Here is a 13,876-nt window from a genome sequence, read left to right as displayed (position 1 = left end):
GGAAGTGCTCGCGCCGCAAGGCCGGAAGTGCGCAGGCAGTGCTCGCGGCGGCGGCGACGGCGGCGGGAGGTTCGGTTGTCGCCCGTTGGCCGCGCGGCGCCGCGCTCGGCGGCCGCCATTGCAGGTCAGGCCGCGGGCAGGGAGCGCGGGAGGCCGCGGGGAGCGAGGGCCGAGCCGGGAATGGGGGCGAGGGTGCGAGGGATCGGGAAGCTAGGGAGCTGGGGCCGGGCGGGGCACGCGGCTCGAGAAGAAGAATGGCGAGCCGAGGGGCGGGGAGTGGGGGAGCGGCGGGGGGGAGGGGAGGCCGGGAAGGGGGAGGGGAGTGGGGAGGGCCGTGCAGAGGTGGGGGGCGACCCAGAGGGGCCCCCTGGTAGGAGGGCCGGGAATTGTGGAGAAGGGAGCAATGTGGAGTCGGAAGGCGGAGGGAAGGAAGGGAGCGAGCAGGGCGGAGCGGGAGAAGGGCGGAAAGAGTGGCCGAGCGCGGGCGGAGGACGGAGAAGGGGGCGGCGCGGGCCGGAACCTCGAGGTATGTGCGGAAAGGGGTTCTTCCCTGGGTGGGGAGGGAACCCAGCACGGGATGCTTGCGAGAGTGGGGTAGAACTGGAACCCAGGAAGTAGCGGGAACATCAGAAAGGGGACTTAGCGGGGGAATGTGAGGTTCCTTCGAGGGGACATTTTAAGTCGTGGGGGAGATGCTGCTGGGAGCGGTAATTGGGAGGGTGGTTGGAAGGAAGAGACAGTCTGGAGAGTGATCCAGCTTCATTTGTGGGCGGAGTGAGAGACGAGAGAAGAGTGGGGTGGAGTCGGGTCCTGGAGGAGAGAAGTACTTAAGAATTGACGGGGGGAAATAGGGAACGATTTGGAAAATGAGGGTGGTAGAGGAGTAACGTTTGAAGACTGATCTTTGGGAGGAGGATGAACGGTTTGGAAAGAGTATTCCGGGGGTGGGGAGTGGAGGAAGGCAGTTTAAAGAGTAGTTCCCTTGGGAGGTAGGAGAAAGGGTTAAACAGCTTGGTAAGCGGTCCTGGAGATAGTCGGGGGTAATTTGTTTGGGGGGGGGGGAGAAGAGGGGAAGCGGATGGAGAAGTCCCAGAAAGTGGGCGGGGCTAGAAATAGGAAGTGTTTGTAGCTGAAATTGAAGGGAGGGGAGGGGGTCGGGGAGAGGGTGGAGAAGATGGTGGCTGGTGGGAGGGGAATCCAGTACAGAGGGAGACCTCAAGTAGAGCTATAAAGGAAGGGGCTTTGGGGAAGATAGGGTGCCACAGCAGTAGGAGGAGGAAGGGTAGAAGGGGCCGCAGAGTAGCAGAAGATGCAGAAAACTGGAGTAACTCTGATCGACTGAAGTCATCTTTTCTACCCATTGTCTACAAATACCAGTAATTGATTCCCTCCATCATGGGAATCTTAAAATGTGATGGGAAAGTACCACATGTATGCATAGTGTCCACACACGTTTTTGAACCCACTCTTCACTAATGAAAAGTTTGGAAGCATTCAGTTCCACCTACTCTCCATGGCCCCTTTTTGGAGGAGAGCAAGCTTCTCATTTAGAAACTGGATTTTAGCTCTTAATGACATAACATAAGCCTGTCGAGAGACAAGATCTTCCCTTTGAAACTTAGACTCTCCCAATCAGTCACAAAATCACAACACTGCTAATAAAAATAATGTATTGAGTTGTATATAAAAGTTCCTGAATTGTTCATTTGATGGAAAGACACACAGAGAAATAGTTATCATGCTTAGAGGTAAAAAACGTTCCAGAACTTAATCCCAGAAGCAGTTTGGTGAACCCTGACTGCCATATTTGAATTGTTCTCCCATTGTGTAAGCTTGATTTCATTCTGATAACATGCTGCTTTTATAGGATGTTTTAATCCACTATAAACATTAAAATAATAAGTACACAGTAGTATAAAGTCATTCTATTGGACATGTACTAAGAAAATGCCATGTTCCTCCAGGTAATCAATAGCTTGACCCTAAAGGTTTACCATGTTAGGCACTGTGCTGAGGACTTTACATTCTAAACTTCATTTAATGCTCACAACCACCCTTTGAGATGGGTTCTCTTTTATGCTCAATTTATTGGTGGAGAAACTGCAACCTGAGATTAAATTACCCCCGTCATACGCAGGCTAGATAAATGGCAGAATCAGAATCCAGGTCTGATTCAGTTCTCACTGAATCCCTGAACACAAAGAGTAGTTTCTGGGACCGAATAAGAACTCAATAAGTGCTAATTGTTGGCCCAGCAATTTGCAAACATTTTGTGTCATATTTAATTTTTAAAAATAAAAATGAATGTTTTTAAATTAAGAATTGTAAAGTTAAAGCCTTTATTCCGTTTAAAAAGCAACAAGAAAAGATGAAAGGGCCAATGTTTATTGCAGCTAAACATTGTTTAGCTGTAATAAAATTTAATTATGTGTAGTTAGGTTAAACCATTGAATCAAAGCCCCTGTTTCAGTGAAAGCTGCATAATCTGTTTAATACGATACATACCATGCTGTCTTCTGCTACATTTTATTTTGGGGGCAGTTAACCATCATGAGGATCATTGCTCATGATGTTCTCTGTAAGACCTTAGTAATATTAACAATTTAACAACTCAGAAACCAATGGATAAGAAATTTTGTAGGAGATTAGATGAATCAGTGACAAAGAATGTGCTCTGTTCTTTTGACTTGTTTTGCCTTACACAGGCAGGAAACAGAGTTTTAGGCTATAGTTTTGAATCCTGGAGGTAAGCTTGAGTACATCTCTAGGGATTTCAGAAACCTAAATCTCGTCAGTTGGATATGATGAAAAGCAGGCTCATTTGTTTTGAGCTGCCTACCCAACAGATGTCATAGTTACTTCGGTGGCGAGATATAACATCTTCTTCATAGGTGGTTTATTTGCCATCTTGTGGGAGATGTTATGAGAAAGACTAATGTTTGTAAAGCAAGTTCCTGTACTGATGTCCTGCATGAGAAGGTGCTGTGTGAGAGGACTGCAGGACAGGCCGGATTGTGGAGGAGTTAGAATTCACATTCCCTGTCTACCACTTACTAGCTGTTCCACCAGTTACTTAACCTTTAGCTTCTCTAAGCGTGTTTCCTCACTGTAAAATGGGAGTGATAGTACCTGTATCATAGCATTGTTTTCAGGATGAAAAGGGAGAATCCAGATAAATGTTCAAAAAGGTTTAGCTATGTGAGAAATGAAGCTTTTTGTATTACAAAGATAATGCTCTGCCTGAATTTTTCTTCCTAATTAAGAAATTGTGGTGGCACTTTGATTTTTCAGGTTTTTAATGACTTTCAAAATGACAGTTAAATAAGATGTATCCCAGATTTGGTCTGATTTCAGACAGAACTTTTGAGTTTTGATTAGGGTTCCCATTGTGAGTCTTGGTTGATTCTGAGAATGTGGGTTTCTTTGCTCATCTGTGGTTTGTTCAGGGGTCTTGAAGTCATCTGGACCACTGTCCTGAGAAACAACAGTGTCTTGACTTTACTCAGGATCTCCAAAGTAACTCCAGGTCTCAAGACTGGGGATGATCTGGGGCAACCTCAGATATTTCTAGAAATTTCTTAGATAATATTTCTAGAAATCCTGAAGCCCCCCACAAAGGCTTTTTTTTCCCTTTAAGGGAAAAAATAGTTAAAACATACAAAGTGCTTTTTAAAAAGTTTTGTTTACATAGCTAAAGTCATTTGACTAAGTTAGGAATATAGAACTTATGTGTTTAGTTTGTTTAGCTATGTAAAGGCCCCCCAAAATTGAATAGTAAAACATTTCCCCCTTTTATAAGGGGAGGGGGTAGGGAGTCAAAATAATTCATTGCAGGGGAAAGGTGTTTGGATGGTTTTTTCCACACCTTCCTATCTCTCCAAGTCTCCAAGTATGTACTGTAGTTGTGGCCTGTGAGACTCCGCTCTGAAATATATTGAATTTAAACATCTTTTTGAAAAGTGGCATCAGTTCTTCCTGGCTGTACAGGAACTTGGAATTATTATTCTTCAACAAAGACCAGTTAGTTGGTCCTAGCTAAATCTGGGATTAAACTCAAGGCTGTTGAGAGTGAGGTGCTGGGCAGTCTCTTCCAGTGACTCCTTTTAGTGTCATGATTTGATATGGTACATTCATCAAACCGTGCCTTCAGATGTTGCTCTTGATAAAGCTGCAGTTTCTACACAAGCAATACCTTAGAACAAGCACTTAGAAATTGCTGTGCTTATTTTTAAATGTTGGAATGAGTTGAGACTGAAGACTTAGAAATCTTTTTGTTATACGGAAATTTTTCATTATAATGTTACTTGTTATTACTAATAGGATTTGACTTGTATTATACTTCTTCACCTCCTTGTTTTCCTACTGATTTTTTCTGCCTACTTTCAAGGGGATGAGGACAGATTGGGCTGCATGTTCTCATTATCTTTTTTTTTTAAGAGGATGTTGGGGGTAGGAGTTTATTTTTGCTGTGTTGGGTCTTCGTTTCTGTGCGAGGGCTTTCTCTAGTTGCGGTGAGCGGGGGCCACTCTTCATCGCGGTGCGTGGGCCTCTCACTATGGCGGCCTCTCTTGTTGTGGAGCACAAGCTCCAGACGCGCAGGCTCAGTAGTTGTGGCTCATGGGCCCAGTTGCTCCGCAGCATGTGGGATCCTCCCAGACCAGGGCTCGAACCCGTGCCCCCCCGCATTAGCAGGCAGGCTCCCAACCACTGCGCCACCAGGGAAGCCCCTCATTATCTTTTTTAGTCATCTCCACACTAAGTGAAATACATATTCCCTGTCGCCTCCATCAGGTGTGTTATCAGTGACTTATTCAGGTATACATACCTACTCTTGAGAATAGTTGCCTAGAGCAAGGAGCAAGAAGAAGAATCTGATTCAGCCAATGGGATATTTTAAGGTGCTAAAGTAGAATTTTAAAATTCACGAAAGGGATGCCTTCCCCTACATCACTTACTAACTTGGTAAATACACCCTCATGTACATAAATATAGCTATATCAGTCCACAGGTTCCTGTGAGCTAGACTCTTGCAAGCTGGGTGTGAACTTCATTTGTATTCACATCTCCGGCATCTCATTAGGTCTAGCACAAGTTTTTAGGCCACAGAATTCTTATTTTTACAAGAATTGCTAGATGTCTACCAGTATCAATAGGTGTACTCAGGCAGGGCCTCCTACATAAGTGGATAGAGAGCTGTGTGTGCTCATTGAAGCACAGTGACAAGTATGGAGGTACAGCTACTCTGACCCAGCTATTAGGCATCTGTTTTCCTTTATTCACTTATGCCACCGTTTTTTCTGTTTTTTTGTTTTTGTTTTTATTTTTTGGCCGTGCCACGCAGCTGGCGGTATCTTAGTTCCCTGACCAGGGATTGAACCCAGGCCCACGGCAGTGAAAGTGGTGAGTCCCAACCACTGGACCACCAGGGAAATCCCTTTAGGCCACTGTTTTGAATTCCTGTTCTGATAGGAGACTGTCGAGGAAATGGGGAATGCACTGAAAATATTTCTACATCCCCTTTGCCTAAACAGTCTGCACATTCCTATCTCAAACATGTGGTCAGAGGTCTTAAAGATTAATCTCCTTCCCTGCCATGATTTTCCTAAAATGTGTATCTGTGTGAACACCCTATTGCTTCTGTGAAACCACCTGTATTTTACACTTACCAAGGAAAATATACTATTTCATCAGTCATCAAAAGCTTATTTACAAGAACTCTTCTCAATCTATATGCATTTATTAACCTTTAGAAACTTCACAACTTCAATTTCAATTATTGAGCCTTTTTTGATTCATGGCTAAAATGTACCTACCATTCTCTGAATTTTACTCACAATTATAGTGTGGAAATGTTGATTTATTTATCCCATTCTTTAAAACATTAGCTATATGTTAGTCTTTAAAGCATTTCCACATTTTTTAAAAAAATTTATTTATTGGCTGCGTCAGGTCTTCGTTGCTGCGCGGGCTTTCTCTAGTTGCAGTGAGTGGGGGCTACTCTTCATTGCGGTGTGTGGGCTTCTTTGTTGCGGAGCATGGGCTCTAGGTGCGCAGGCTTCAGTAGTTGTGGCACGTGGGCTTCAGTAGTTGTGGCTCGTGGGCTCTAGAGCCCAGGCTCAGTAGTTGTGGCGCCCGGGCTTAGTTGCTCTGTGGCATGTGGGATCTTCCCGGACGAGGGCTCGACCCCGTGTCCCCTGCGTTGGCAGGTGGATTCTTAACCACTGCGCCATCAAGGAAGCCCTCCACATATGTTTTATTTGGTCTTCATGATAGTTAAATGAGTCAGACAATCCAGGTTTTAGCCCCACGGTCATTAAGTGACTTGTGTATGATGACACTGAAAGAGTTCCACACTTACAGGCTGGAACCTGAATTTAGGCCTTCTGATTTTTAATTATTAGTCTCTCCTTCAAGAAACCTTGGAAGAATATTAAAAGTGCTTTTGATTGTTCTGTTGATGGTGGAGGTAGGGCCTTCTTATCTGTCAGAAGACCTTTGCCGTCCTGAGCCAGTGTATTACCTGTTGTCAAGCAGTACCACACCTGGTACTGCTACAGCAGGTCTGGCTTATTCAAACATGACTTCTTGATTCAGCTCTTGCTGAATGCATGTACGCAGTGCCTGCCTGATGCCTTCATGCCTTTTTATTCTCACTTGGTTTTCTCCTTTGAGAGTGTATTGATTATGAGTGTAAAGTTGGATGACCTAGGTTCTTGTGTTGGCTCTACCACCTGCTAGCTGTGTGTGTACCACATAAAGCAGATGTATCCCTCAGTAACTTTATCTGCAAAATACAGATAAGTCCCTATCTCAGAGTGGTTGAATGAGATACCACCCATGATATATATGCACAGCATCTGATTCATAGTAAAAATTGAATAAATATTAGCTGCTCTTTATATTTGAATTTGAAGACCACTGATTGACCAACCTCATATTTCCAAAATGTGTTTGGTGCTCAAGAGTAAGAGGTTCTGCTGTCTTACAGGGCTGCCGTGAATATACTTTTCACTGGAGATCCAAAACAAAGATTAACATGTCAGTAAGGAAACCTGTTTAACTTTAAGCAGGTGTTTGCTAATCGTGAGCACAATTATAATTCCTATTAACTTGTTGTTCTACAGTTGGTAAACACTGATCTGATAACCTTCCACTAGGCTCCATCTATTCATTGGAAAGATTTGTACAGAAGCTATAGTTTAGATCCCCCATCCCTCAATCTCCCCATTAATCTATCCTTCTCAGGAAGACAAAGTACAAGAAGCCAGTTGTTTCAGGCAAAAATGTCCCATTTTAACTCATTCTTGTAGAGTGCCGCAAACTTGCCACCAGGTGGTGCCATTGTATAAAACGAAAGTAGATTAAGCGTCAGGGTATCCTTAGTGTCTAAATGATGAAAGATGGGCAAAGTGTTTGATGAGAATCACATCAGAAATCAGCTTACTGTTCACTAAAGTTGTCTGGAAGACCTTTTCCATTCTCTTGGCTTTTAGTTAAAAGAGATCATTTGAACCTTGAAATATAAGATAACCAAAGTGGCAGACATGAAGCTTATGTTATCACCAAAGGAAAAAGTAAAACCTAAAAGAATTCCTTAGTGTTTTAGAACCATGCAGAATGGAAAATATAATATCCTTGAGAAAGGCAAGTTAGCATACTGGCCAAGAGTGTGGGCTCTGCGGTGTATGTGTTGGGTTCAGATCCCGGCTCGTAGACTAGTAGCTATGCGACCTTGAACACAGTTGTGATACCTATTAACTTTCCACCCTGTAGTTGACCCTTGGTGATCTGAAGCAATTTTATATGTACAATATCAGTTTAAAAATGTTACATGTTATAGAGTTGTTAGGGGATTGAAATTAAATATGTCTAAAGCACTTACAAAAGTGCCTAGCACACAGTAAGTGACAAATGTTAGCTATTGTTATTATCCTAAAGAAATTTTTTTTTTCTACAGCTTATTTTCAGTTGCTTTTTAAAGACGGGAAGCTCATGGTGCAGATCATTATTTCCAGGTGAGTACCTTTTGAGACTTTTTTTAATTTAGCTTGAATGATTAGGGCTATATAGGTTTGAAATTTCCCTGGAAGAATTGGGGTCCTTAGGTGCATCTTGCACAAATCCTTGCATTTCAATTTCTAGTTCAGTGTCTAGCACTGCCCAGTTTCCCAAGAATTCGTGCTCAGCAAAGAGATCTCTTGGGCCTTGAATGGTGGTGTAGGACACTATTATTCATCCTTCACCCCTCCAAAATATTGTAACCGCCAGCCCTTTGCTTGCAGTGCTGGGGCTGGAGGCCTGGCAGAATGGGTGCTGATGGAGCTACAGGGGGAGATCGAGGCTCGCTACAGCACTGGATTAGCTGGAAACCTCCTGGGAGACCTACATTACACCACTGAGGTGAGGGGACTTTTCTTTCCCTGCCTAATGCTTCAGGAAAGCAAGCTACACCAAGGTGGTGCTCCCAGGACCCAGAGTGAGGACTGCCCTCAGGTTTGTTATTCAAGGTCTAGCTAAGCCATTGCTTGTTCTCCCCCCACCTCTGCAGTAGCAGGGAAATTTAGCTTTGGGGAATCTGGAAAGGTCACAGTTCTAAAAGTAGAAATTCTCTTACTTGGGGCTAGAAAGAGTGAAAAGGATATGAGGGTGGGTTGTCCTTTGTGGCTTCTCAGCAGTGGTTGAGGGAGTGGAGGTGCCAGCATTGCCTCCCAAGAGCATCTCTAGAAGGCACCTGAATGTTACGACCTTGCCCTGAACCTCAGGCATCTCATTCTTGTTCTGCCAAAGGGAATCCCTGTGCTGATCGTGGGGCATCATATCCTGTATGGGAAAATCATCCATCTGGAGAAACCTTTTGCCGTCCTTGTTAAACACACTCCCGGGGAGCAGGACTGTGATGACCTTGACTGCAGGAGTGGCACCCAGTACGTGGTAACAGCACTCATCAAAAACAAGATCCTTTTCAAAACTCGCCCCAAGCCCATTATCACCAACGTCCCCAAGAAAGTATGAAAGAACCCCGGATTTTCCCTAGAGAGCGGCCAACTCCTTGGACTCGTGCTCCGCTGCCACCTCGAGGACGGATGGACAGTTCCCTGGGACCACAAGGGGGTCCTGCTTTAAACACAGGCCACCCTCTGGGTATGAACTCAGATCCCTTCCTTATGGCAACCGGCTCTCTTGGTGGAAATTTGGCCCCGTTTCCAAGGAACCCGTCTCCTTTTCCAACTTCATCAGGCTCATTGGCTTCAAATCCAGCACCTTTCCCTGCTGGTGCTCGTGACCCAAGCATGGCTTCTTTTCCAAGAGGGATGAATCCCACTGGCACAGGTGCAGTTTCTTTCCCAAGGCCGGGTGGTCTCTTGGGCCCAAGCCCAGGGTCAGCTCTAAATCCTAGAGCAGGGGCTCTTCCAGGCCCAGGGCCTCTGTCTAACCCAAGGTTAGGGGGTCTCCCAGGGCCAGGTCCTATGTCCAACCCAAGGCCAGGTGGTCTTCTGGGAACAGGTCCTGACCCCAGAAGTGGTGGCCCCATGGGCCCTGGATCTGGACCCAACCTGAGAGCAGGTGTCCTGTTGACTTCTGGGAATGGTCCTCCCAATCCTAGGCCCGTTGGCCTGGGCCCCGGACCAAGTCCCAATCTGAGATCAGGCTTTGTAGGTACAAACCCTGCCCCGAGGTCAGGTATGTTTCCAGGCCCTGGCCTTGGGCCCAACCCAAGGTCAAGTGGCCTGGGCCCAGGCCTTGGGCCTAACCCAAGGGCAGGTAGCCTGGCTCCAAGCCCTAATTTGGACACCAGAGCAGGTGGCCTCTTGGGCACAGGATCTGGTCTTAACTTAAGAATGGCTGGACCTCAAAGCCTAGATCTTGCACCCATTCTAAGAGCAGCAGGTCTTTTAGGAGCAAATTCAGCTGCTTTCTCACAGTCTTCTGGAAACATGGGCACAAGCCCATCTTCCATGGCCAGAATACCTGGCCCCATAGGCCCAAACTCGGGTCCTGGCTCTCGGGGAATTGGCCTTCCGGGGCCAAATCCATCTCCCATGTCGAGGGCTCCTGGCCCCATTGGCCCTAATTCAGCTCATTTTTCAAGGCCCGCTGGCCCCATGGGAGTAAATGCTAATCCTTTTCCAAGGGGGACAGGTTCAGGGGGATTGAACCCAGCTGCTTTCTCTCAGTCTTCTAACACATTGGCTTCAAACCCAGTTAACTTCCAGAGGTCTGCTGGCCTCCAGGGCTCAAGTCCGGCAATTTTCCCAAGAGCCTCTGGGCCACTAGGCTCCAACCCAGCTAACTTTCCAAGGGCCACTGGTTTACAGGGTCCAAGTCCAGCTACCTTCCCAAGGTCTACTGGCCCATTAGGTCCTGGTCAGGTTACTTTCCCCAGGTCAGCTCCTGGGCCCCTAGGCTCTTCGCCAGCAGGCCCGGTGGGTATCAACCCAGCTCCTTTTGCAAGGCCAACTGGGACCCTGGGTCTAAACCCAGCTTCCTTTCCAAGGATGAATGGCCCTGTAAGCAAGACTTTGGTCCCATTTCCTAGAGTGGGGAGCCTCCCTGGCACCAACCCAGCTGCTTTCCCCAGACCAGGGGGTCCAATGGCTGCAATGTACCCAAATGGAATGTTACCCCCTTAAACACCATTTTTCTCTCCAGGACCACCCTGGTTTCCAGGCACTGTGGTTCTGGGCAGGGGCTGTTTTAGGTGAAAGGGTAGATATGGAGCTACAGTCTGAAGTACATAGCTGGGGCTCAACTTCAAATGAGCCTTTCCCGCCCCCCCCCCCCCCCCCCGCGTCTTTCTTGACTGAAGGTGAAATGTTATCTGTGGGACATGGACTTTGGCAGGTGGGAATGATCCCGCCTTGCGAGAAGGAATCTCCAGCCTTCCAGAAGCCTGCTGTGCTTTTGTCCCACAGCTTTCTGCCCCTTGTTTCTTACTAGTTTCTTGAATTGTTCTTGTGGACTTTTCCTCAGGGATACATTGGCCTGCAGGTTCCAATTCATATGCGCTCCCCTGCTCACCACCGGAGAATCAGCTCACTGCTGTCTAGAAATGTTGCGTTGGTGAGCGGACCATGCTTCAGCAGCGCTGACCTGGTCACCCTCTACTGCCATACCTTCCCCTGGGGGCTGGAACACAGAACAGGGAAGTGCAGCCACTTCAGAGAGCCACCAAATTTCTGCTGGCCTGACCGGGCCTGCTTAGAGAAGGCCAGGATCAAGGCTCCACTGCTCATCCCGCTCCCTCTCCACTGGTACTCCCAATCAGAGAACCTCAAAATTAAACTGACGTGGATGGGGTTATGGGAATTGGGGTGGGGGTGGGGGGAGTGAAGGGGAGAAATCACTGTGCTTCGTTCAGCCTGATGTGAAAGGATGGTGTTTTCCTGCATTGTACCTTTTCTTACTGTTTCTTTAATAAATGGGACAAGAGGGCTATTGATTTCACTCCCTTTTTATTACCTGTTCCACAGGGAAGGAAGTTTACCCACTGCTTTTCATTGTGTCAGCTTGGCCACAGTCCTACATTACCTTCCAGATAATGACATTTTCAAGGAGGAAGCAAGCTTTGGTTTTTAGCCTTAGCTGGTTAACTAGGGCTCACTCACTGGCTCGTAATTTCACCAAAGACCCCGTCCACTCTCTACAATAAAAAATTAAGCCACCATAGGTGTGCAGTTATCAAGGTAGACCTACTGTATTCCCCAGGTCCAGAGGCAGCTGTGACAACTTACCTGCTTCTGAGTTCCAGTGGAATTTCCTCGGCAAAACTAGTTCTTCCTCGAGTACCAATCTTGAAACTGGAATAAAGAGCTAGCTTTTGTTAAATACAAAGAGGGAGGGAGGAGCTCAGAGGTACCAGCATTATGTGAGAATCTTTATTTTGACAAATAAGTGCAGTATAAAAAATTTGACCTGAAAGTAAAAAAAAAAAAAAAGTAAAAATAAATATGTTTACAAATTATTGTAGAAATAATACAAAAGAGGATTAAAATTCTCATTGAGGAAAACCCAAAATGTGTCCAATTGTATAAAGGCTCTTCCCTTACAAGAAACGGGAATAAAGCTGAAGACCCAGTTTGGTTTCGCTGCTGAAAAATGTACAAAATAACTTAGAAAAACCAGTTGAGGTCAAACGTTGTGGGCCCACTACTTGTACCTGCCTACTCTTGATCTGGAGAAAGTTGATTGTCACAGAGCAAGGCAGAGCTGATGGTAGGACAGCCAAGAGTTCTCCATCTGGGAGTCCATCGTACATTAACCTTCAAGTAAAAGCTGAAGAAAAACAAGCCCTTAGTGAAGTCTGCGCTCTGCAGTTGGCTGACCGGATTTCTTCCATTGTAGTGTTCAAAATAGTTTACTTCTTGGCCAGCAAAAACATGGAAGAGCCTGGAACAACTGCCTTCAGCAAACGCCTGCCGCCTCTTCCCAGCCTTCATGGATTAGGCCTGATGTCAACCAGCAGTCGTCTTCTTACAAACTCAAGGTCTGTGTGATGCAGCAGTGTTCGCTGCAGCTGGAAGACCTCCGAGTTCATGGGAGATGAAGCACCAGGGTTTGCCAGTCTGGCTCAGAGCACACTTTGTTCCTTCGTAGGAAGCACCTGGGCACACTAGAGGCTTGCCCCGTCGACTACTGTCCACCTTAGTGCTGGTTCTGAGGGCTCAGCAGGCCCCTCTGAGGGTGGATGTTTGGCGAGAAAGCACACTTGAGCAAGCAACCTCTAAGTCAAAGGCTTAGTCAATATCCCAGTTTTCAAATCCAAGAGCTCAGAACAGTCTGTGGATTGCAGATCTGTAGAAAATGGCCTTCCCTCACTCCCCCTCCAAAAAAGAGGGAAATCAAACAGCCTCGAGAGGCGTGAGAGAAGAGAAGAACCTTAGGATTTAGATACCAATTCCATCTCCTAGTTTGGTTTCTGGACAGAAGCAAGCAAATGCAGTAGTGACTATCCACAACTTGGCTGTAAGAATTCCCTGGAGAAGCCACTGAGGAGAATGGACAGTCTCAACGATGACCAGCTTGGATTGAGGGTTCCCTTAGGGAACACTGAAAAGCTTTCCATTAGAGGTGATTGTCAACAACCGTAGCCTGAACGTCATGGGTACTGCTCATCTGCCAAGGAATCTGTCCAGGCAGTTCCAGGACTGTAGACAGTGTGGTCAGAGGCTCCTAATAGCTTTTCCCCACGTGCTGAGGGCAGGCTTGCCTATTGCAGAGGGGCCCGTGAGAGTCCAGGCTCTGTGTCACTCGCCACCTTGAAAAACTTACCCGATGAGGAAGAGGGTGGAACAGGTGACTATCACTGTGAAGTGAAGCGAAGCGAAGTGAGGAGGCTGTCTTAGACTCAGTCAGAGCTGAATTTGAGAGCGGAATTCAGGAGTATACAGGTTGAAATACCCAAGCCCTCACTTCCTTTCTGAGCATGTTGGGGTTTAATCTTCCTGGTAGATGACGAAAACATTTTACCTCCTCAGCAGAGATCACAGACAAGACAATCTAGATATGTGGGCAATTTCCAGGTAGAATACATTCAGCTCAAGGCCTCCATAAAGCCTTGAGCTATGGCCTTTAGCACCACCACCACCGTTTGTTCCTCCTGGCAAACTTTCCTTTTTAACATATATATACACACACTTCACACTTAAAACCAGTCCAGTGCTAACTCCCTGCTAGTCTGGCTCATCCTTGGGATGTTGAGATGTGGAATGCAATACTTCACATAAGGAAGCACCATTCCTGGACCCTGTTTTCTGATGCCCAAAGATCAGGCTTCTGGGCTTTGTATTTCAGGCACAATCTTATTGCATTGATAACTAGAAAGAGGCGGGGACACGTTACTAGCTGGCCCAGATCTCTCAGAAATTCTCCCACCACC

At 46.4% G+C, this 13,876-nt stretch overlaps 2 protein-coding genes across 3 annotated transcripts; both read left to right on the top strand.

The window, feature by feature from the left end:
- Nucleotides 1-25: 25 nt before the first annotated feature.
- On the top strand, nt 26-9,012 carry CHTF8 (chromosome transmission fidelity factor 8). Of its 2 annotated transcripts, none has more exons than XM_030863542.2 (4): nt 26-124; nt 7,958-8,015; nt 8,283-8,400; nt 8,788-9,012. In XM_030863542.2, the coding sequence occupies exons 2-4, from the start codon at nt 7,993-7,995 to the stop codon at nt 9,010-9,012; spliced, it is 366 nt and encodes a 121-aa protein (XP_030719402.1). In that variant the 5' UTR covers nt 26-124; nt 7,958-7,992. The 2 variants fall into 2 exon arrangements, with proteins under 2 accessions (XP_030719402.1, XP_060145871.1); XM_060289888.2 differs by lacking the exon at nt 26-124 and adding an exon at nt 470-526.
- On the top strand, nt 9,009-11,307 carry DERPC (DERPC proline and glycine rich nuclear protein). The gene has a single exon (XM_030863540.3). The coding sequence runs from the start codon at nt 9,009-9,011 to the stop codon at nt 10,629-10,631; it is 1,623 nt and encodes a 540-aa protein (XP_030719400.1). The 3' UTR covers nt 10,632-11,307.
- Nucleotides 11,308-13,876: the final 2,569 nt, after the last annotated feature.

This window comes from Globicephala melas, chromosome 19, assembly GCF_963455315.2.
Source record: "Globicephala melas chromosome 19, mGloMel1.2, whole genome shotgun sequence".
Classification (NCBI taxonomy): Eukaryota; Metazoa; Chordata; class Mammalia; order Artiodactyla; family Delphinidae; genus Globicephala; species Globicephala melas.
The sequence above is the reverse complement of the archived record's forward strand: the minus strand, read 5'-3'. Positions and strand labels throughout refer to the sequence as shown.